Consider the following 22816-nt stretch of genomic DNA (forward strand, 5'->3'; position numbering starts at 1 on the left):
ATTTAATCCATCTTAATTAAATCATTAAATTTGTATATTTTGCCCATTCATTATCCCTCTATCTCTTCTTATAATAAAAAGAATTTCTCCTGAAATCACTAATCAGAGTATGATGCCTTTCTATCCTCCCCTAAGTTAGTAAAATTAACATTCAGCATAACAAATACCCAATTTGGTTCTGCTTGGTACATTCTATCCACCAAAAATGTTTAAATACATTGTATCCTCCTTTCCTTCGATATTTTATTACATTTTAAAAATCAATCATTATTAAAAACTTCAACATTTTAATTTCTTATTAAATCTTAAACCATTCTAATTTACTATTTCAAATATAAATGTTACAATACCATCTTCTGTACCTTAGCAGAATCTTTCTTACAGAAATTTATATTTCATCCTTTGTCTCTAAAAAAATCCCTCTTCTCCCATCCAATTTTAAAGCTTTGAGGCTTTTCTCCGCCTTTCCCCTTTCTTTCTTCCCCCACCAAATCTTCCTACCCCCTTCTTCTAACCTCTGCCTTGCTGGGATCCCTTCTCTGTTGTGTTCCCTTTTTCTCTTGCTTGTTATCATTATATTTACTTTGCATCATATTTTTCTCTTTCTCAAATGTTTTTTAGATCTTAAGTCCTTCATTTTCCTTGCTCTCTTCCTTCCTTCTTCCTTAGATAAGTTTTGGGATTCAATGAAGATGGCGTCTTCGTCTCTTCCTTGTTGTTCTTCTTCCGTTTCCATCTGTTCCATTGTCTGTTGGTAATTGACCAGCGCCATTTCTAGAAATAGAAAAGCTTTTTCCATGCCATCTTTGCAGGCTGCTTTTGTTTGCTCATATTCATCCCTCAGGTCTTCAAAAAGGAAAGCCATTATAAATAAATCTTTTCTTTTCTTTATTCCTCTTTCTTCTTACACCAACCAAATATTCGAGAGAAAGGCAAAACAATCCCAAAATCCACAATCCTCAATAAATCCAAGCAAGCCAAAATTCCCCCTTCCTCTTCCAGGGTGGTATCAAACAAATAAAAAAAAAAGAATCCAAATCTATATTTTAAAGCCTTATTAAGATTGTATTTCTGTCCTCAAGTCTTCAAGGCATCTCCTCCAACAAGATCCAAATTTATATATTTTCTTTATCCTCTCCCTTCCGGCTTAATTCCGTCGGGAGGGAGAGTAAACTTTCCTTTCAGCACCTCAAAATAGCCGCTTTTTTCTCTTGTGGAAAAAATCATCAGAAAACCATCTTTTCCAGGAATTAAATTAGATAAATCTCAAAGCCCTGGGTCGACCAAGAAGAACTTTCACTTTCAATAACTTTCTCTTCTTCCTCCTGCGCATACTTGCCCGGCTGTCAACTTCCTTGTGGCGGCCATTGCGGACCGCCGCTGCACCGGCGTCCTGGTAACAGGGGTTCTGCCGGCCAGGGAGGGGTCTGCAACACCCCAAACCCTTCCTCCGGATCCCCTTACCTTCAGCTACCCCTGCAGGGCAGCCTTGCTCCGCACCCGTCCGGGTCGGAGCCCCAAAACGGCTAGCACGGCAGGGATCGCGCTAACCTTCGCGAATCCCTACCGCTCGCATGGCCGACAAACCGGAAACTCATAACTTGCCTTTTCATAGATTTTAATGACCCAGTGGATCCTGTTCATATAAATTAATGAACCAGTGACAGGGTGCTCAGAACTTAGGGGAAAAAATCAGAAGGTCTCTGATAGTACTTTATCATATTAACAAATTTTATGAAAGGGCATAAAGGTTTATGGAAGTTTCTGAAAGCTTGTGCTTTTTAAGAAAATTTGTTAGTGTGAAAAGGAACTACCAAAGCAGACGTGTGGTATTCAGCAGGTTCTGACCAGTTCTGGAGAACCGGTAGCAGAAATTTTGAGTAGTTCGGAGAACAGGCAAATACAACCTCTGACTGGAGATTTTGCAGTATTCCCTCCCCTGCCACGCCCACCAAGCCACGCCCACAGAACCGGTAGTAAAAAAAAATTGAATCCCACCACTGTACCAAACCAAAATCTTCGTTATAGTAAACTAACATGGTTGTGCTCCTCCAGATATTCAGGAATAAAGTAATGAAAAACAATGACCTTTATTGATGTCAAGAAAACTAGAATGATGTTGTATTCGTGAAACCACCATGAGCTTAAATTGAAAACAGTTGTATCATAATATCTTAGAGTAAGAATTATAAGTAAAAATCAATTACAATTTAAGGAAGACTTGTCACAAATTCTCTGATTCCTATGTAACTTGCAACCTTCTCTATTGCCCATTATATAATCTAAGGAGTGTTGGACTAACATAGGAAAATCCAAGTCCACCTTCATTGATTCAGTGATGACTTTAGGCTAGTCACAGCCCAACTTACCTGTTACTGGGGGGTGGGATGGAGGAGGGAATACAACATATTCCTTGTTGAGCTGAGAAGCCAGATATAAATTTACAAAAGAAAAAAGCAACCTAGGAGAAATAAGAAATGTGATCATCATAATCAGTTGTATATTTCAATTTGATGGCCATTGATGAACAATGTTTGAACACTCTAGTGTTATTTGTTGCTCTAACTTTCCTGGACTAGTTCTCCACTCCAATCCTTACAGCTGTGCATTCTTTAAATGAGATTTGAAAGCATTAAGAAGCTTGAGCAAAGCTCCTCCTTTAAGCAGATGTGTCTTTTTTTCTTTTTTTTTAGATGCTGAACATATGTCAGCTCCTTAAAGTTTTGTTGTTTTTGTGTCTGTGCAGTTTTCTTGGCAAGATTTTTTGGAAGTGGTTTGTCATTACCTCCTTTCTTACTTTAGTATATTTTTTAATGTCACTGATTGAAACAGTTGGTGATTGTTGCGTTTTCAGGTGTATGCAGAAGCCTGGAAAAAAAAGATGCAGCTCTTTTTAAGAGAGTATGTGTTCACTGTGTGGAAAAACCTCTTCCAGATTATGTTCAAACATGCCCAGCACTCATATAACCATTTAACATGCTGGATTTACTAACTCTGTCCTGATATTAGAAGACAATGCCCTTCTTTTATGTCTGGAATTTATTTATTGTTTACTTATTAGATTTTTATCCACCTTTATGAGTAACTTTATAAGTGAACATACCTAATACTCTTCCTTCCTGCCATTTTCCCCACAACAATATTGTATTATTGCAAGATTCTTTCCTTCAGTTTCAGTTAACTTTATCCATCCACAAACACAAAACCTAAGGGGTCTATAGACTTAAGAAAGACTCTATCTTTTTCCATGATTTATGATCATGATAACCAAAAGTGGCAGGGCATTTTTTTTATCAGGATTTCAGTGCTCTGCAATACTCCCCTACCCATGGTTTCTGACCTTATCTGTCAACCACAAAGCATGCCAGAAAACTATTTGGATTCCCTTGACTTTAAATTGAAGTGTGAAATGTTGGAGATATATATTAAACTATATTGGTGTATCAAAATACTGAGTAAAAGTTATCTTACACTGTTTGAATTCTGACTATAGGTATACCTTAGCATACTCATTAAAGTGATTTTGGAAAGCTTAATTTTATTGTTTGAGACTGTCTGGGTTTTTGCTAAAATATGTTGTATTAATTAAAAAGTAGGGGCTGTGTTCCTAGTAGGAAGATTCTATAGAATGGAATGTCAGTACAAGCCAAATTAAAGAAAATATATTTTATTTGAGGAAAAAATCTGAATCAAAACCGCCATATTTAATGATAGAGTTTTGGCTTTATGTGTTTTCAATATCCCATCCCATAGTCTTTTGTCACATCTAAGTTATTATTTTAATTTCATATTTCTTTTTCAGAATGTATTTTTTTTTTTTGCAAAATATGGAATAAATTGCTTTGTATTTATTCCTTATTTGCTCCAAACAACTAGTTTCCATTCCCCTTGCTCCAGCTTTGTTCATTCATTGTACTGTTTTTTTGTACTGGTGTTTCTTGACAAAACTTGTTTTTTTCTTCTTGTCCTTACCTCTACTGGCCTGCCATAATCACAAACTGTCCGAGAGAACCTGGCCCTGGCCCCTGTGTAGTCTAGCTTTAACATGCCACAGCTTCTAAACTAAAAAACATTTGAGAATTGATAAATACAAAAGTGATTCAGCCATCTCCATAGGTCAGTCTATAAAGTGTCGATCTGACAAAAAAAAATTCTGTAAAGCAAATGATCAGTAGATTAATGAATGGCAGGAATCAACTGCATGAGAAAAGTAGTGGCATTCAAATTGTTTTACTACCGGTTCAGTGGGTGTGCTTTGCATAACGCTGGCGCGCAGCTTTTCCCACACCACCTGAGACCTGCAGTGCCAATCAGTGCTTTTCTCATCTTTTCCTCTCAGCTGATTGCTGGATATATATTTTTCCTTCTTTAGCTGATCGTCGGCTTTTTTTTGCTGCCGGTTTGGCTGAACCGGTCCAAACCGGTAGCATACCACCACTGCATGAGAAGTAGAAAATTGCAACAAATGTTCTTTTGTCCCCTCCCTATATCATTCAGGAGTCATTCTTACCCAGGCTTAAAAGGCTAAGCACAGTGCACTACATCTAAAAAGAAACTAAACAAATAAGAAGAAAAAAAAAGACAATTGGAGCTGCATTTTGTTTCACCTCATCACTTTGCTTTGCCTCTTATCCTGATCTATGCTTCCATTACAATTTTTTGTGTGTGTGGCTCTGAACTGTGGAGTAGAAATTGATACTAAGCAGATGCACATTACTTTTGTAGTGACTTTATATAGCTGTTCTTATGGTCGGGATGACTGCAGCTTATGTCTCGCGGCTGATCCTCAGTACCAGTGTGTCTGGTGTGAAGCCACGGATAGTTGTGTTTTTACAAAACGTTGCTCATCTTCTACAACTACCTGTCCTGCTCCAATCATTACTCAGGTAAATTAATTTCACATAATTTCATGATATTGTTCTGATTATTACACCATGAATTTGCCATGCAGTGCTGGGAGCAGTTAGCAAAGTAGGTCATCTCCCATAATAAGTAATCTGTATTTTCCCAACCTCATCTGTATTTTCTTACCATCAAAATGCAAAGTGGTAAATAGTAAGAAGTTTGAGCATTTGTTTCAGGAAGGGGAACAGTTCATAAAAGGCCTTCTGCTGTGCCATGGAAGATGGACAAATCCACATCCTATCATTCCTCAGCATTGCTGTTTTAGTTTGTGTGAGCTGGAAGTGAATAAGGGTCACCTGTCAGTGCGTTGGGTACCATATAAACTTAATAAATAAATAAAAACAAATAAGTAAGCAACATCTGGAAGACAAAATGTGAGCGCACCGAAATAACCACTAGGATTTTCTGATATAGAAGGTGTCCTGTGGCTTACAAAGATTAATCAAAATATGGCAACAGTGCCAAAGATAATGGCTTTTTAAAAGAATATATAATGTTTTTGGAATCCAAGTACCCTGGATCTATTTCTGTTTTTTCTGTCAGTTTGGGACCCTGCTGTTTTAAGCTAATTCAACTGCTACCATGGCAATTCATATATGTTTGTTATATTGTTTTATATAATATAGGTTGCAATAATAATATTTCCTGTACATTTAGATTGAACCAAAGAATGGACCTCTAAGTGGTGGAATTTTGTTAACAATAAGAGGATCTAACTTGGGCATAAAGGCTGAAGATGTCAAAGAAATAATGGTAGCCAACACTGAATGTCAGTTTAGAAAAGAATTCTACTCTGTTTCTACCAAGTAAGTAATTTCTGACAACTTTGGCAAAGAAGTAAAACAAATGACTGCATAAATGTAAAATAAAATAACTTTAAATATAACATATATAATACAGAGTTTGACATATACAATAACTATTAATATATTGTAAGAGTTGTTTTAATTATTATTTTATTGTTGTTTAATAGTGTGATTAAAGATACACAATAACAGCCATCTACTTTTATCATCTTGTGGCTACAATCCAAGTTGTTTCCTGTTTCCTTCATCAGCTGATATTTCCAATGATAGCATTAAAGAAAGATTTCAGCAATTTCATAAAAATTCAAAGTGTTCTCTTGTTCAAATAAATGATATATCTAATTGCTTGTTTATCGTAACAGCCCTAAAATAATGAGACCGTATAAAGTTGTTTTTTTTACATTTCTTGTTTTTACGCTTAGGAACTAAATCTGTATATGTTCTTGTACACATGTAGTTCAAGAATAGACTAGATGATAATATGCACTGTTAAATATGTCCTTTTGTGGTTTTATAAACAGAATTGTATGTGAAGTTGGGCATGGATCAATGGAAAAAACAGGTGAAATTGAAGTTAATATAAATGAACAATACGGCACATCCACAAATGAAGTGCAATTTACATATCAGGTGAGCATATACACAGGGTATGTACTCTGTATATGTGTATGCATACATGTGCATGGAAAATCCTATTCCTTTTTTATTTACTGTATATTTGATCTGTTATTGGAGAACACTAAAGATCATCTCAAAAGAAAATCAGTAAGCCTACTGATATCATACTGAGAAAACTTATTGCATCTGTAGTGAAAAGAGGGAAAATAGATAGTTCATTTCATACGGTATAGGAGTCCCTTATGCATCTGGAATATTTACTTGGAAAGACTCTTCAGGAATCAGTATAGAAATGCAAGGTATTATTTTGCTGTAATTTGCTTTTATTTTATGCAAGACTAAAGTATTACCATGTTTGGAAACTATTAATTTGTAGGTAAAATAAAACTATAATGAAAATGAGAGTGCCCTGTAATTTTTCAGATAATGCAGAGAACATAATTTTCTTTCAGAAAATACCAGGCTAGTAATCTAATCCCATGTTATGTTGAAAAAAAAATGTAATATGTATATTTTTTTCCAGCAGACAGGCCAACTGAAAACATTCAATCTAAATTTCAGATTTTCTCTTGCCTATCTCTCTTCTTTAGGATGAAATGTTCTTTTTACCAGAGAAGGAATAGCAGTCAATGGAAGTTGAGAGGGCCAAGGACAAAGCATTATTGATTCTGCTTGCAGTACTTAAAGCAGAGGTAGCTATGTTGTAGAACTGAAATTATGGCCTTCTCCTAAGAAAAGATTCAGCTCAGAAACAGAGTTACATTTGAGTAAATAGTTCATGATTCCTTCCTGAACCAATAACTTTAATATCAAAAATTAATGTATCATTTTTAAGAATAACTAAAGAATTAAAAAACAAATTATTTTTCAGGAGATTCTTATTTAAGAAAAACTTTTCATAAATGAAGCATTAAAGTTAGCATTGTGTAGCCACAAATTCTATCGTCTGTATACAATCTTGAACATAATACAATCAAACAATCTGATCAGAAAAATAATAGCAAGTGTCACAACCCTCTTAGAAAAATGTGCAATAATAAAATATTGTATAAATTAAAAGATAAATATAAACTAAATATATAAGGAAGCGGCTCTTTACTTTTCACTGCAATCAGATTGTATTCATTTTATTTATTTATTTATTTAATTTATATTGCCGCCTATTCGCCCATGGCAACTCGAGGCGGCTTACAAAATGTAAAACCATACTTAAAACAAAAAATAAAGATAAAAAACAATAAGAAAACTAACAAAAAGAATCAAATAAATTGTAAAGTACAATAGAAAAAAACCACCAACTCCAACCAATAATTTAGTTATTCTTGTTATCTCTTGATTAATATTTGATTAAAGACGATTATATAAAACTCATCTGTTCCCTTTAAAAGTCACTGGAAGACAGATACTAAATAAATTTGACAAGTATAAAAATTGTAGTAAAGAAATACGTGCTGGATAGTGGAAACCTCTATAAAATTATAGAATTACCCTAGTATAAATGTTCAGATAGTTTTTATTAAATGTACTCTATTTAAAAAGGGTAATGATAAGACATTATGTCTGGTTGAAAATTTTCCTTAAACCAGACGAAATTAATGAGCTTAGATAGTTTACAGGTTTCAATGTCGTCCTAGTAATGAGTATTCTAAAATTTTGTTAAGAAACCAATTTCAGGTTGATGTCCTATGTCCCCCAGCTGTTGATAAATAATACTTTAGCCTGATCAGAGCCAGCAGAAAAAGATAAAAATGATCTTTAGTTAATATAATAGAAATTCTTTCATTTCTCCTGATTTAGCCCATAGTGGAATTGTCATCTGCTAACAGAGGTTTCCAAACTTGGCAACTTTAAGACTTGTGAGCTTCAACTTCCAGAATACCTCAGTCAGCACAGCAAGTTTGGGGACCCCTGAGCTAGGCAAAACTGGAGCCAGTGGTAATGAAGAAAAAATTAGTCTCAACCAGTACGGCAGAACTATCCTACAAGCAAATATCTCTGTCTGTCAGCCCCACTAGATAGTCCAGACCATGAAACCAACTCTGTAACACAAGACTACTTTCATTGAGATTGATTATAATAACATAATTTTGCAAGCCTGATTGTAATGTATTTCCTCTTCCTTCTTGTAGAATGATATCTGAGGTGCTTTTGAATGTTATCTGGCCATTTTGGACTTTAAATATGTTTTTCCCCTTGTTCTTTTGGCAACAGAGGTTGCATATTTCCATTAAGGATATGTTCCTTCCTCTATGCTGCCTCAAACCTGAAAGCTGCATTTTGAAGCAGAAAGGATGGACCTGAGAAACTTAGTTTGAATGGGCCTCTAAGGGATTTTTGTTAAAGACCAGCACAACTTGCACCCCATATAAAAATATGAATCAGAAATTTGGCCTCAAAAAGTTTAAAATCAAAGTCACTACTTCTGGAGGGGGAAAAAGAATCTTCTGATCACCATCAAAGATTTAGATTCTTCCCTAATATATTTTGTAGTGACTTTCCTGGACCCTATAGATTAGAATCTCATTCCAAAGTATTTAAAGTTCTGTGCCATGTCCACCCAGATCCTTCGGTGATGTTTCAGCTTTTAGGCAAAAATCTTTATTTCTTTGTTTTAAACATTTAGAGGCTATTCAACTCCTAATGGCTTCAACAGTGTCAAAAAGACAAAAATTCATGAATTATTCATCATTGACTAATGTGTATTTGTGGGGGGGGGAGGGAGGGAGGGAGGGAACAAAAAAGCTATCAATCTATCTCAAGGACTAGGATAATAGTCAGATCTTCATTTTTGGATTTATGACCAATTTATAGAAGTCATAGGTGCATAATAGTTTTTAATGTTCTTCTGAATCCAAAGTTTTGGAGGTAATTTCATCGTTAATGCAAACAGGGTATAGGTGTCTTGCACCCAGCAGTTTTAGAAAATGGAGTTCTGAGTACTGTAACATTCCTGACATCATTTATGTTTGTTTGCTTGTTTATGTTCTAAGACATGCATTTAAAAGAGGATGATATATCAATACCAATATACACTAAATATATTAAAACAATATAACATTAAAAAAAATAAAAGAAAACTTATACAGAAATGCCTGAAGCAATTAATAGAGTAGGGAAACTGTCAGATTATTTATGCAAGCCATGGCAATTATTAAAAATTTAGCACCCTTATTGGAAATAGCTGAAGTTTGATTGCCAAGGAGAAAAATGACAGTCTCCTGCTCAGAGGAGCAATTAAGATTTTTTTACAATTGGTGTTATGATTCTGTCCTCCATTTATTGTATAGAGGGCATTCTAGCAGTATTTGTAAAATCAATTCGACTTCTAACATATACAGATGGGATTTTTATAAGGGATACTGTAATTTGCCAGTTGGGACCAAGATGAAGAGTCTCCTTTGTGAAATATGTGAAATGTTTCAAAAGTATATGAGAATGGAGCAAGGAAAGGTGATTACTAAGTTGTAATGGAAATGGGAAACTCTAAATCTAACTATTTAGAGATCAAAGTTCCTGTAGAGCAGGGCTGTCACACTCCTGGCCTGCGGACTGGATGCGTCACATGCTGGCCACGCCCACGTCTGGTTTAGCGAAGAGGAAAAAAGTCCCAATACTCACATGACATTGCCATGAGGCTGTGATCTGTAGAGAATCAAGGAGATGGTCTTGAGGGAAATAGGCAAAAAGCATTTGTAAACAAAGAGGGCTGAAACATTTCTTAAATCCTGGGAAACAAGATAGTACTCAGAAGAGACTTGGGAAAGCTCATTCTTGATTTATATGGATATAAGAAGGATCTTAGTTTTTTGGGAGTTGGCCTGATCTGGAAATGAACTATACAGAAAGAATCAAAGTATACTTTATTGAAACAAGCTAAAATAAAAGAATCATGCATGCCTGATTGCACTTTCCCTATCCTTACTCTTATTTATGAATATTGTTGATTGAGCCTAATGCTGGGAACGATTGAGGGCAGAAAAAGAACGGGATGGCAGAGAATGAGGTGGCTGAATGAAGTCATTGAAGTCGTCGTGAGCTTAAATGGACTCCAGGGGATGGTAGAGGACAGAAAGTCCTGAGGGAACGTTGTCCATGGGGTCGCGGACATGACTTCGCAACTAACAACAACAATTGTTGATTGTTGGCAAGGTCATTTAAAATTGTAATATTTAATCCCTGCAAATAATTCTTTTGGAGTTCTTGCATGAAAAGTCCTTTGCTTGATTGATCTAATGAGTAGATCTAGTCTTTACACAAAGTAAGTGCATGATAATTTTATCTTTTGTGCTTTGAGTGAAAACTCTGGATTGATCTGTTCAATGATCCATTTGATTGTTTTCTTGGCTATCCATGGTGTTCTTTGGAGCGTTCTCCAACACCAAATTTCAAAAGCTTCTTTCTGCTTCTTCAAAATTCAGCTTTCACTTCCATAGTGTATCATGGAAAAAGCATTGCCTGTATGATTCTGATCTTCCTAGTTATAGACACATCTTTTCCAGGGCTTTCATGGTTACTCTGCTAAGTGGTAGTTTATGGCATATTTCTTGACTACCATGTTGATAGTTGATCCTAAAATATATCACTTCAGTATTTTCATTATTAATTCTAAGTGGCAGTACATATCATAATTAGTTGCACTTAATCTTAATACTGTTTTTGCACTGTATTCTGACTTTCATTATTGGATTTTGAAGATTATTTGCATTTTCAGCTATTAAATATACATATATTTTTTGAAAATTTTATTTGGGTTTTCACAAAAACAAAATACAAATAAAACATATTTTTTGAAAATAGCATGGTCCCAGGTTATCACTTCTTCATATAGACACAAAACTCAAATTCATGCTCATTTTTATATTCTATTCCATATCTTATTACCATTTTATATTTTCTACATAGTTTTACCCCTCTTTTAATTTTCTCAACTTTGTTTTAATTATCTCAATTCAGATCATTATATTTATACTTTGTTCTGTCCTGTTACAATTTCACATTATCTTTTCTTATTAAGCAATTTTTTTCCCTGTAGTTACCAATTAGAGTATGACACCTTTATATCCTTTAATTTTATCCATTCAAGCTCTTATTAAGCTTCAATGTATAGCTTTAAGATTATAGCATTCAATATAATACATAACTTCCAATCGAATTCTGCTTGGTACATTCTTAAAATAGACACTATGTTCTTAAAAAGAAAAAATTATATATATATGTAAATAAAACACATTCCATTCCAATTCAATTCTATCATTAATATGCATTAAAATCTTTACATCTTTAACATTTCTTTTCAATTGAATATCATACTTCCTTGGGAACACTTATAAACTTTCCATAGTTAATTCTTTTTTTCCATATTTCTCACTTATATTTTTATAAATCATTACTAATAATTAAAAATGTTCCCTTTTAATTCTCTCAATCATTTTAATTCATTTATTTATTAACAAACATCCCACTGCATTACAATAAATATTTTATCCATCATCATATTTTCTAAAGTTATTTCTATTTGTAATATAACAAAGCTATCTTATGTACCTTTGCAGAATCCCTTTTACAATTAAATTTTCACCCATTATCTCTAAACAAACTTATGGTTACAGTCCTTATATCTTTTCCCTGTTTCCCCAGTTCTTGTTTCTGTCTTTTACAACTTCTTTTCCTTGCCTTCTTCCCCCTCTTCTCCCTCCACTTTTTACCCCCTCCTCTCTCTACTTCTAACTCTCTCATCTGTAATCCCCTCTTCTGTTGCTTTCTAATATTATACTTATCTTTCAAATTGTTCTTCTTCTTTTTGGTTGTTTTTTCTAATCTTAAACCTTTCACTCTCTTTCCTCCCTTTTCTTCCCCCTCCCACTTAAAATTATTTGATCATTAAAGATGGCTTCTTCTTTGTCCCAATCTTCTTCTTCTGCAAGCATTTCTTGTTGCTTCTCATAGTTCCATTTCTAAGAATTGAAACACGAAGCCAAAAGAACTTCTCCCTTCTTGTGCGTCTTCTTTCCATTTTTTAAGTTCCGTTTTCAGTTCTTCTAAGAGTGATACCATTTTAAAAACTTTTAAACAACCACCCAGTTAATTTTAGTCATCTAGATGCAAAAACCAAAAATCACCAAGTAATCCAAATAATCCAAGGCTGTTTCTACTTGCTTCTTTTTTCCACTTTCTCTTCCTGGGGTTCTATTATTTTGTTACCAAGTTTCCATTAAAATGTATCTTTGAGGAATCTTGTTAAAAGTTCACTGTAAATTCCTTTTAATTACAGTTCCATTCCTTAATTCCAGGCAGACTCCTCCATTTTTCCAGATCCTGCCCTTCTATTCTTTTTTTTTCTCCTTTCCAGCTTTTAAAAACTTTTAAATGTCCAGAAAACTTTATTATCCCTTTGACTTTTATTTTCAGCTTAGATGCCTATTAATGTCAAAGTGGATTTTTTTTCAGTTTCTTGCTTAAGTCTCTTAGCTGTCAGTATAAGGAAGGGAAGAAATAAAAACCTAATCCTTTCCCTTCTCTCTCTCCTTCGCAGCTTCAAAATCTTCTTTGGGAACAATGTTGTTAAGTTTAAATTCCAGGGTACCTTATTTGTTGCTTTTGCTGTTTGACCTGGTCAACCAAAACTTTCTCTTCTTATCTTCCTCCTGCACATTCTTTTCTGGTCGAGTTCTTCTTTGTGGTGGCCATTTCTGACCACCGCTACAACCGCCTTTGGGAAAGGGAGTAATGGCCAGCTGGGGAGGAGAGATGCGGCTCTCCTCAACCCTGCAGGCAGTCTCCCCCCTCTTCACCACCTCTACGGGGTGGCTTAGCCCCGAAACCAGCTGGCTCGGGGCGCTCCAGTGGCAAGCACGGATCGAAGCCTCGGAGAGACAAGGTTTCGGTCTGTCACCGAAGAAGCTCAAACCAGAAGTCCCAGCTATTAAATATATTTATATACAACTTTTGAATTAGAAATATCAGATGTATATCAATATCAATATTTGTGTTTTATCATTTCACCTATAATAGGATTCAAAATGCATCTCTCACTACCACCACCTGACAAGATCTGTGTAGTTCCTCCTCTAATGTATTCTTTGAGTCCTTAAAAACTTGGTTGCTGTTCCAGACCTTGGAGAAGAGTGTTAGTGGGACCCCATTAATGATGTTTTTTGTTAGATGGACCAGTTTGTCCAGACACGGGATTTTTATTGTTTTCTTTTTGTTGTTCTTATTTTTAATGTAAGCCAGCAAGAATAATTGTGGGATCAGGCAGCTCTAAATCTCATGAACAAATGAATCAAATGTTGATTTAAGATCAATGAAGCCCTATATAAAGGAAACTGAATTGTCTGGATGTACAATATTTGTTATACAGGTGGAACAACAAGGTGGTACAACACAAAATATCCAGCAGCAAATTCCCCATTTGAAGTCCTTCATATTCCAGTAGAGTTATTCCTTCCAGCCATTTCTGCCAATTCTGGTTTAGATATTTAACATAAAATTTGCATATTATACTAAAAAGGCTAATAGATTAGACCAGAGGTGTAAGTTCACATCATCATGGCAGCATCACGTGACATATTGGGACTTCCCCCCCCCCTTCGCTAAACCAGGGATGGGCATGGTCAGCATGTGATGCATCTGGCCCGTGGGCTGGGAGTTTAACAGCTCTGGATTAGATGAGTCCCTTTACCGTCCCCTTACCGTCTTGTGAATAAGCATAGCAATCACCTTCTTCTAGTCCTTGGGAATATTTACTGTTTGGAAGTGAAGAAAGAAGAGGTGCCCATGTTTCAGAAAGCATATTCAGAAATTCTGGTGAGATACAGTTGTACCTGGGACTTAAGAAATCTGAAAGGGAGACCAACAGACAAGAATCTTAACATGGTGAACAAGGTGATGTACCCATGAAGGCGTTCAGTTAACCATAGGGCCTTCATTTCAAAAGATAGCTTGAAGTTGTTTTGAGATGAACAGGGTAGATTCCTATAATACATAAGTAATCTAGTGCCCACCAAACATTTTAGGTTTTAGTTCTATCAGCTTCAGCTAATATAATCAGAAGTAATAAAAGGTGTAATTGAAAATATCTAGAAGGAACCAGTTTGCTTATCCCTGCTGTAATGCCTGTAGATTCTTGCTGAGTGGCCTTCTGAAGTATGGATTTTCCTCCTCCTTCTCTTCCTTCTTCTTTTACCACTTTGGGTGTTAAGGGAGGAGTTACAAAGTTCTGGTTCCTACTCTTCTAGCAGCCTCAACCATTGTTATTTGATGCTGTTGCAATGTGTCTTTGATGAAGTATACATTAAATTCTAGTATTAACACATAAAGAATTATGTTGTCTTTTTTTTAAAGTTTAAAGTAAAATTCAAGAAATATATATTGTTACAGAAAATTAAAGTTATTTTATTCTGTGGAATTTTTTTTCTGATTGTGCAAATTCAGCTTTTCTATTAGAAAACCACAGAGAGGAAATATTAGTCACAAGAAGAAGGAAGTCTAATATATAGAGAGACTATTAAGCCAAAATTAGAAAAAAAAAATGTATACTTGTGTTGCCATTCTCTATAGCAACAATAGGTTGTACTTGGATCCTTTGTTGTGACATTTGAGTTCTGATGAGGACTTTTATGTTTTCATTTTAAAACTCATCATTCCAGGGCTGGATATAAAACTTACAGTAACAAAAATTCTAATATAGTCTATTTAAGTGCATTAACCACCTTGGGCTTTCTTCCAAGCAGCTGAGATTGATATCAATGAGTCTATTTTTATTTTGCTTTTCATTTTCATAAAATTGAAAGGCAGATCAGAATGAAATATTCTGAGCGCAAGATCAGCTTATATTATGCATTTTATATGGGTTTAAAGTCACATCTACTTGATCAAAGCCAAGACCTTATAGCACTTTGGACAGCAGTGTAATAGGATATGGCAAATGAAGAATTCCACAACTTCCCATTTTATTTTTTAAGAAAAGGATTGAAATGATTGGCTTGGTAAGCTCCTTGTAGAATTACAATAAATGGACATCTCTAGATATATGGCATGAACTTTGACTTTTTGTATTGCATTTTTATTGGTGAAATTTGTACACCTTCTCAGTCTTGAATAGCAGTAGATATTCAAACCAAGGAAACTAGTCTGGTTGTATTGTTTTAATAGCTTTTCTCCCTGAAATAGCCTGTGGCTGCTGTTTGTAGGTAATTTATCCTCCAAAAGATTTATTCTTTTTCATTTAGAGATCAGCTTTGATCTTAAATAGCTTGTTGCCATCTAGCCTTTTTGCTGCTGAAATAAAATTGTTCCTTGAAATACCGTCTTTTTAAAGAAAATACAAAAAAAAGAACTTCTGATTTAGAAACAATAGATGAAGAACACTATTGTTTAAATTTTGGAGGGTAAACTCTTTTCCATTTTTGAAACAGCAGTTAATAATATTTAAAATGTGATGACTTCATTATTTCAATAATTCAGAAATCTGTCCTTTAACAGCCTTAACAATCATGGTCACCAGTCTTACTGATCTAGTTTGCTTCATTGCTCCATACCTATTACCTATGTTGCCTGTTTATTTTCCATTTTAATTGTAGCCTGAAGCATTTCCAAGTAAACCCTTCTAGCATCTTTGACTTCTGCTGTGCCATGTCACTATATCTCATGCAGAAATTCTGGGATAATTCATTTCTCTAGGTCAGGGGTGGGCAGCTATGGCCCTTTTATGACCTATGGGCTTCAACATCAGAATTCCTGAACTAACCATGCTCAGGAATTCTGAGAGCTGAAGTCCACAGGTTGTAAAGAATTGCCTAGCCTTGTTCTAGGTTCCTTGATATTAGGAAAAAAAGAGAAAAGGAGGTATGGAGGAAGGTGGAGAGGAGGGAAATGGGAGATGATTGATTTGGGGGATAATTTGTGATTTTAAAAAAGAGGGTAAGTAGAGGATGGGTGAAGGATATAGGTGATATATGAGAAGACTAGAAGAGAATCTTCTAGAAAAGGACTAGAAGAGAAAGCTGATGTTGAGATAGCAGCAACAAGGCAGAATGAAAAAAAACATAGAAACAAGGGGCAGGGTATATTTGATAATTAAAAATAGCAATGGAGAGGATGTGACATGGATTCTGATAACACAAGTACATGCAAAGACAAAACATTTTCTGTCTTTATTTTTCAATGCATATTTCAAAATTCAACAGTAGTCCTTCCACATAGAGGACCGAGGCTCTAAGAAGCATTCTAATTGAGTCTCAGTCTAGTAAACCTCCTATTAAGAGATGAGTATTTCTGGAGGTTTTCCTATATACTCAAGAAATTAATAGCATATATTCACCCACTAGCCTTTTCGCATACAGGAGAATGAAACTTAAATTTTACTTGGAATAAGGATATAAAACTTTACCCACATAGTGTTGGTCACATCCTGAAAATCTAGTTCCTTTCTTGTTTTGGGTTCCTCTTGGTGACAGATGTTTAGCATCCATTGCAGATGCATTTGATTTACTAGGAATATAGTTTTAGGACATTGTGGTTTTCTCGTACCATAAGACAGAAGAGTAAAATTGCTCATTTAAGTTATAGAAACTATAATATCAGTATTGTGATAAAGGGGTTGATATAGGATCATATCTAATTCCTCACTAATTGTTCAGTAAATGACTTGAAAGAGATGGGGATGAAGGAGAATGAGTCAAAGTTGTCTTTATTTAACTATGGAACAATGTGCGGCTATTATGCACTTATGAGCAATATATGCCCCTTCAAAATAACAGAATTATCTGATAGGTTTCTCAACTTAAGCTTGACTTTTCTTCATAAAAAGAAACACTCACTTACTTGGAAACACTCCAGATGAGCAGGTACTACGTTTTCTCTCATGCTTTTACAAGTTTTTCAGACTGTTCAGATTTTATACTGTAAAAATTTCTAATGAAAATAGGGTGTGCATATCTACAAAGAAAAATCCAGTATTTGGTATGCTCTAAGATTTAAAATGATAAAGAGTTGTTTATAGGAAAAAAAATTCTCAGTTATTATGTTGGAAAGAATGGTATAAATCCCTGTTTCCAGTCACAATAATTATTAATTTACTAGTTAGTACGTGCATTATTTATAAAGATTTCCTATCTCTCTCCCTATTCCCCCTCCCCCCATCACAGAAGTAGACTGCATTAGAGCAAAGTTCCATTCTCTCCTAAATTAATCTGTGAAAGCTCATTATAAGTATACTTACTGTTCTTCAGTAAGTAAATAAAAGAAGACCAAAAAAAAAGATTTCCTAAAGCAATGTTTCAGATGTGAATTGCATTTCAAATGTTTTGGTGACTCTTAATTACAACTGCACCTGAAATAACTTAATATTTCTACATAAATATTTGGGAAGAGAACGATCAAAGTTGTTTAACTTACCAGTATCCTTCCTTGATTTTCAGTAGTAATCAGATTCCTGATATGTTACAACCTATAGATAGATAGATAGATAGATAGATAGATGATAGATAGATAGATAGATAGATAGATAGATAGATAGATAGATAGATAGATAGATAGATAGATAGATAGATAGATAGATAGATAGATAGATAGATAGATAGATAGATTGATAGATAGATAGATGATAGATAGATAGATAGATAGATAGATAGATAGATAGATAGATAGATAGATAGACACACACATACATATACATACATACATACATACATACATACATACATATTTTCTTAAGTTTTCGCAGGTATTTATATGTATGGTATTCAGCTTTGTTCGGGTATTTTCCCACGTCATTATAGTTGTGCTTTTAAAGTTGTAGCAACGTTTCGGCAGAATCTCATCTGCCATCACCAGGCTTGTGTATTGGGTTCGTCTGTGTTAAGTACAACTTTAAAAGCACAACTATAAGGACGTGGGAAAATACCTGAACAAAGCTGAATACCATACATATAAATACCCGCGAAAACTTAAGAAAACAAATACACATACACACACACACAGTATAAGGATAGGTTATTTGAGAGACCACCTATCTCCTACGGTTTCTGCCTGCTGAGTACATGCCAAGCAGAGTTGGTGTACTCTTGAGTTCCTTCAATTAAACAGTGCCATCTATTGGGGCCCAGAAAATATCCCTTCTTTGGAATGATATAGCCCTGAAAGGGTTCCACCTTGTTGTCATTTCACAACATCTTGAACACCTGGTTGGGCATTTGGATTCTATACAGCAACCAAATCCTATCTTGTATTGTGTTTTATGGTTTTTATTGTTGTGTGAGCTGGAGCCAGAGTTGGTTTGGAATCAGGCAATGCTTTAAATTGAATTAAGTGAAATAATTTGTACATGATGCAACTTGTAAAGACATGGTTGCAATCATACCAAGGAAGTAATCTTTATTTAAAGCTTAATTTAAATACAGCCAGTTCCTCTTATGATAAATGCATATACCGTTCAGAAATATTGCTCAGTGAAGACAGCTGTAACATAATTTCTTGAAGTCCATGAAAGCAAGGAAAATATTCTCTCTACATGGGTTTTGGTTATATGTGACTTATGAGAATACGGGAATGGAGGAATAGGAGAAAGAAATGAAAGTGAGTGAGTGAATATTTATTTATCATTTATTTATGTATTTTGAATAGCTTGCCATTCATATTATATGTAGGTAGTGCTCAACTTAAAACAATTCATTTCGTGAGCTTTCAAGGTTACAACAGCACTGAAAAAAGTGACTGATGACCGTTTTACAACCATTACAGCATCCCCGTGGTCACATGATCAAAATTGAGATGCCTGGCAACTGACTCATATTTTTAAAGTTTGCAGTGTCCTGGGGTCATGTGATCACATTTTGTAACCTTCTAAGCAAAGTCAATGGGGAAGCCAGATTCACTTAACAACCATGTGTTACTAACTTAACGACTGCAGTGTTTCACTTAATAACCGGTGGCAAGAAAAGTTGTGAAATGGTGCAAAATGATTGAACAAATATGTCACTCAGCAACAGAAATGTTGGGCTCAATCGTCGTAAGTCGAGACTTATCTGTATTTTGTATAACCACCTATCTCAGATAATAATTCTGGCTGGCGTATAATAAGACAATGAAAATACATACAAATCATTAAAAACAACAAATTAAAATTAGAAAAATAAATTAAAAAGCTCAAAATGGAACTTGGGAGGGGCACCCCTGCCCCTCCAGACCTCTGTTTTGGTGTGCGCAGGGCCTCATCTGTTGCACTTTGCAGTGCCAAAGTGGAGCTCCGTTTCGGGCTGCAAAGTGCCGGACGAGGCCTGCGCACACCACAACGGAGCTGTAGAGCTCCATTTTGGGGCTGCAAAGTTTTTTTTTTACAAAGATGGCAAAAGGCTTTGCAAATGGAGGGAAAGTTTCGATGTTTCAGGCCTTCACTCCATTTACAAAGTCTTTTGCTGCAGATCTCATCCAGGCCTCCATTTGCTGAAAAAAAAAAGAATAGCAGTAAAACATACAAAGTACATTTAATTATTATGTGTTGAAATATTTATTTATTTATATTTTGAGTCGGTCTTGTCTCCTGGCAACTGCCTTGAACAGATTCCCGCAGTTTTCTTGGCAAGAATTTTGGAACTGGTGGGCTACTGCCTTTTTTTCTAGAGCCAAGTACACGATTAGCCACAGATCACTGAGCTGGATTTGTGCTTAAGACAGGACTAGAACTCGTATTCTCCTGGTTTCTAACCTGGTACCTTAACCAGCACACCAAACTGGCTCTGATAAAGGTAAAAAAGATCCATTGTTTCAGAGAATTTTCAGGCGAGCCTAAAGTAGAAAAAATACATTTAAGTGAAGCGGGGCTATTACTTGTCTCTCTGCATCACCACAATCAAAATTGAGAAACTCAAAATCTCATGGCTTGTATGCTTTGATTCTAAAAAGAGCCTTTCATTAAATTTATAGCACTAAAAAGGTTTACGGCTTGCTTTATTGGCCTATTTAAAAAAAAAGTTAGGTGTACTGAAGCAGCTTTGTTGAACACTGGATAATTATATTAAAAGACCATGCCCCATTTTCTGTTATAAAGATGCATCTTCAAAATTTAAACGTGTGTGTAGGGCCTTTATCATCATCTGTTTTTTTGTTACTGTGCACATGAGTGAAGTGCATGCTAAGATAGAAAACACAGAAGCAAAAAAAGAGCAAAACGAAGGTATGAAAAAGTCAATTATTTTAACGCTAATTGATTTTAGGAGTAGAATTATAGACACATTCCGTTTCCTCCACTGAAATCAATGAGCCCTTGCTGTGCTGTGCATTTGATACATTGAATAGAAGGCTGAGCAAAGACTGAAGGGGTCTGATTTTAAATCGTAATACAATCATGAAGCTGGCGAGGTAATTGAGACCAGTTACTGCCACTCCACAAAACCTATTTCACATGGGGTTTGTGTAGACAAAAATGTGCCTTGTAGGAAAGTTGTGCTCAATTACAGCTGGCCATGAGCATTTAAATTTCCAATATCAGTCTTTCAATTAACAGGTGCTGCTGAGGCTTTCTGATCCGCTGTTATATTACTTTATTGTGTGTCCCATTTGAGAAATAATGTTTCAGTTATTTAAGATTTTATTTCTTTCGAGGCGATGACACTGACTTTTTGGTTTTAACTTTTTAAAATTAACTGAATCATACTTTTGGCCTTAATTCTTTTTAATTATTGGTTTTAAGCCATCTAAACCAGGGGTGTCAAACTCAAGTCCTGCAGTGCCTCTGCCAATGACAATGGGCCCCTGTTTTTGCTGGCACAGGGCTGCAGGAGGCTGTCACTGCTGAAAACGGGCCCTAGGGGGTGCACATGCCCTCAAGCTCCGTTTTCACTGGCCGAGGGCTAGCTGCTAGCAAAACAGACTAAAAACAAACAAAAACAAAAGGAGAAACGTTTCCCATTTTGCATTTGAGCATGCAAGAAGGGAGAGGAAAGGAGAAAGGGAAAGAGAAAAGGTAAGGAAAAAGAAACACGGGAAGAGATGCAAGGAAGGAAAAACAGAGAGCAAGGAAAGAAAAATAAGGGAAGGGGAAGAATGAAGAAGGAAGGGAAGGGAAGGGAAGGGAAGGAAGGAAGGAAGGAAGGAAGGAAGGAAGGAAGGAAAGGAAGGAAGGAAGGAAGGAAGGAAGGAAGGAAGGAGATTATAATGAGAGGGAGGGGGGCCTGAGAGAAGTCCTGCCTTAGCACTTGGCCACCACAAGTGCCCCCGATATGAGTGATGACAAACTGACCATATGAACCTTTGCCACACCCACGCTAACTCCTCCTCCCCCAGCACTCCGAGGTCAAACAGAACCTTGATGCGGCCCCCAATGAAACCAAGTTTGATACCCCTGATCTAAACTTTTTTTTAACCAAGTATAAATTGGGGTTTTCTTTTTAATAAGTTTAACCCCACTTCTGGATGATACTTTCATGACAAAGCTAGGTAGAAATATAATTCCTATATATAATAAATGCTGTCTAATTTGGCTGGCGGACAAGCAAGAAGACTGAGCTGATACTTGAATTGATTTCTGCATGTATATGCAAGTAATTACATATATTCTGCTTGGCTTAGTAGTCTTTAGAAGCCAGTTTTCTAAAATAGGTTCTGTTGAACAAGACATGAAAAAGTGTGTCACATTTCCATTCCATTCCATTTTATCTGTGCATAAATCAAGGAATTGTGATTGTGATAAATGCAGTACCCTTCACTACTCCTCAAAGCTTTCTGTCTTAGGAGTAAAGCTGTGTTCTCCTTACAGAGCAATGCTTCCCCAAAGGGATTTCGGCCTCACAGAAAATATCCCAGCTTGTGTTTTTCATATTCTATGATGACATAGCATTTATTTAAATGTAATGTATGTAATTATGTGCCCAAGACATGTTCCTTTTCTCAGTAGTTGAGAGTACTGTCTTCAAGCAGCTTCTATTCATTTCAGTTGGATTGGCACAGAGGTATTCTAACCATATTAAACCTATACTAACTACAGTGATTGTGTGTACCTAATAAGTCCCAATGAGGATGTCATGCATCCTTAAATAATCTGTAACGCTGCAGAAGCTAATCTGGGTCAGTCACTGGGATGAGAGTTTTAGACTTCCAGGCTTTCAGATTTGTGCTGGAGCCCATCCTCAAGGGAACTTCCTCCTAACAGAATGTGGGCTTTGGGCTATTCTGTGTGTGATATTTATATAGTGCCTGGTTTTGTGTGGCATTTTAGTTGTTGATTAGAGTGGCCGGTTGTTATGTCATTAGCTATTGTTTCCTTCTGCTGCCAAGGGCTGAAATAGTCCATTAAGGGCTGAAATAGTCCATTTCCCCCAAAATGATGGAATCACGAAACATCCAGTATGAGATTTTGACATAATAACAGTTCTATCTTTCTAGTCTGAGAGAGTTCATATAAAGGAAGATATGTACTACTCACAGAATATATTATACTTTGCTCCTCAAAACATTCTCCGTTTTTCTTCCAGGAGCTCTTAGGGAAAAAA

The 22816-nt window shown here is 35.6% G+C and overlaps 1 protein-coding gene across 13 annotated transcripts in view; it reads left to right on the forward strand.

The window, feature by feature from the left end:
• PLXNB2 (plexin B2) overlaps positions 1–22816 on the forward strand; it is a 357594-nt gene that overhangs the window by 278321 nt on the left and 56457 nt on the right. For all 13 annotated transcript variants that reach the window (XM_026669041.2, XM_026669040.2, XM_087969402.1 and 10 more), the window contains 3 exons: positions 4726–4886; positions 5563–5711; positions 6233–6341. In XM_026669041.2, the coding sequence (XP_026524826.1) occupies positions 4726–4886; positions 5563–5711; positions 6233–6341 (419 nt within the window). The remainder of the gene's footprint in view (positions 1–4725; positions 4887–5562; positions 5712–6232; positions 6342–22816) is intronic.

Source organism: Notechis scutatus, chromosome 6 (genome assembly GCF_049901735.1).
Source record: "Notechis scutatus isolate UNSWTSFEM ecotype Mainland chromosome 6, rNotScu1.2, whole genome shotgun sequence".
NCBI classification, from domain to species: Eukaryota; Metazoa; Chordata; class Lepidosauria; order Squamata; family Elapidae; genus Notechis; species Notechis scutatus.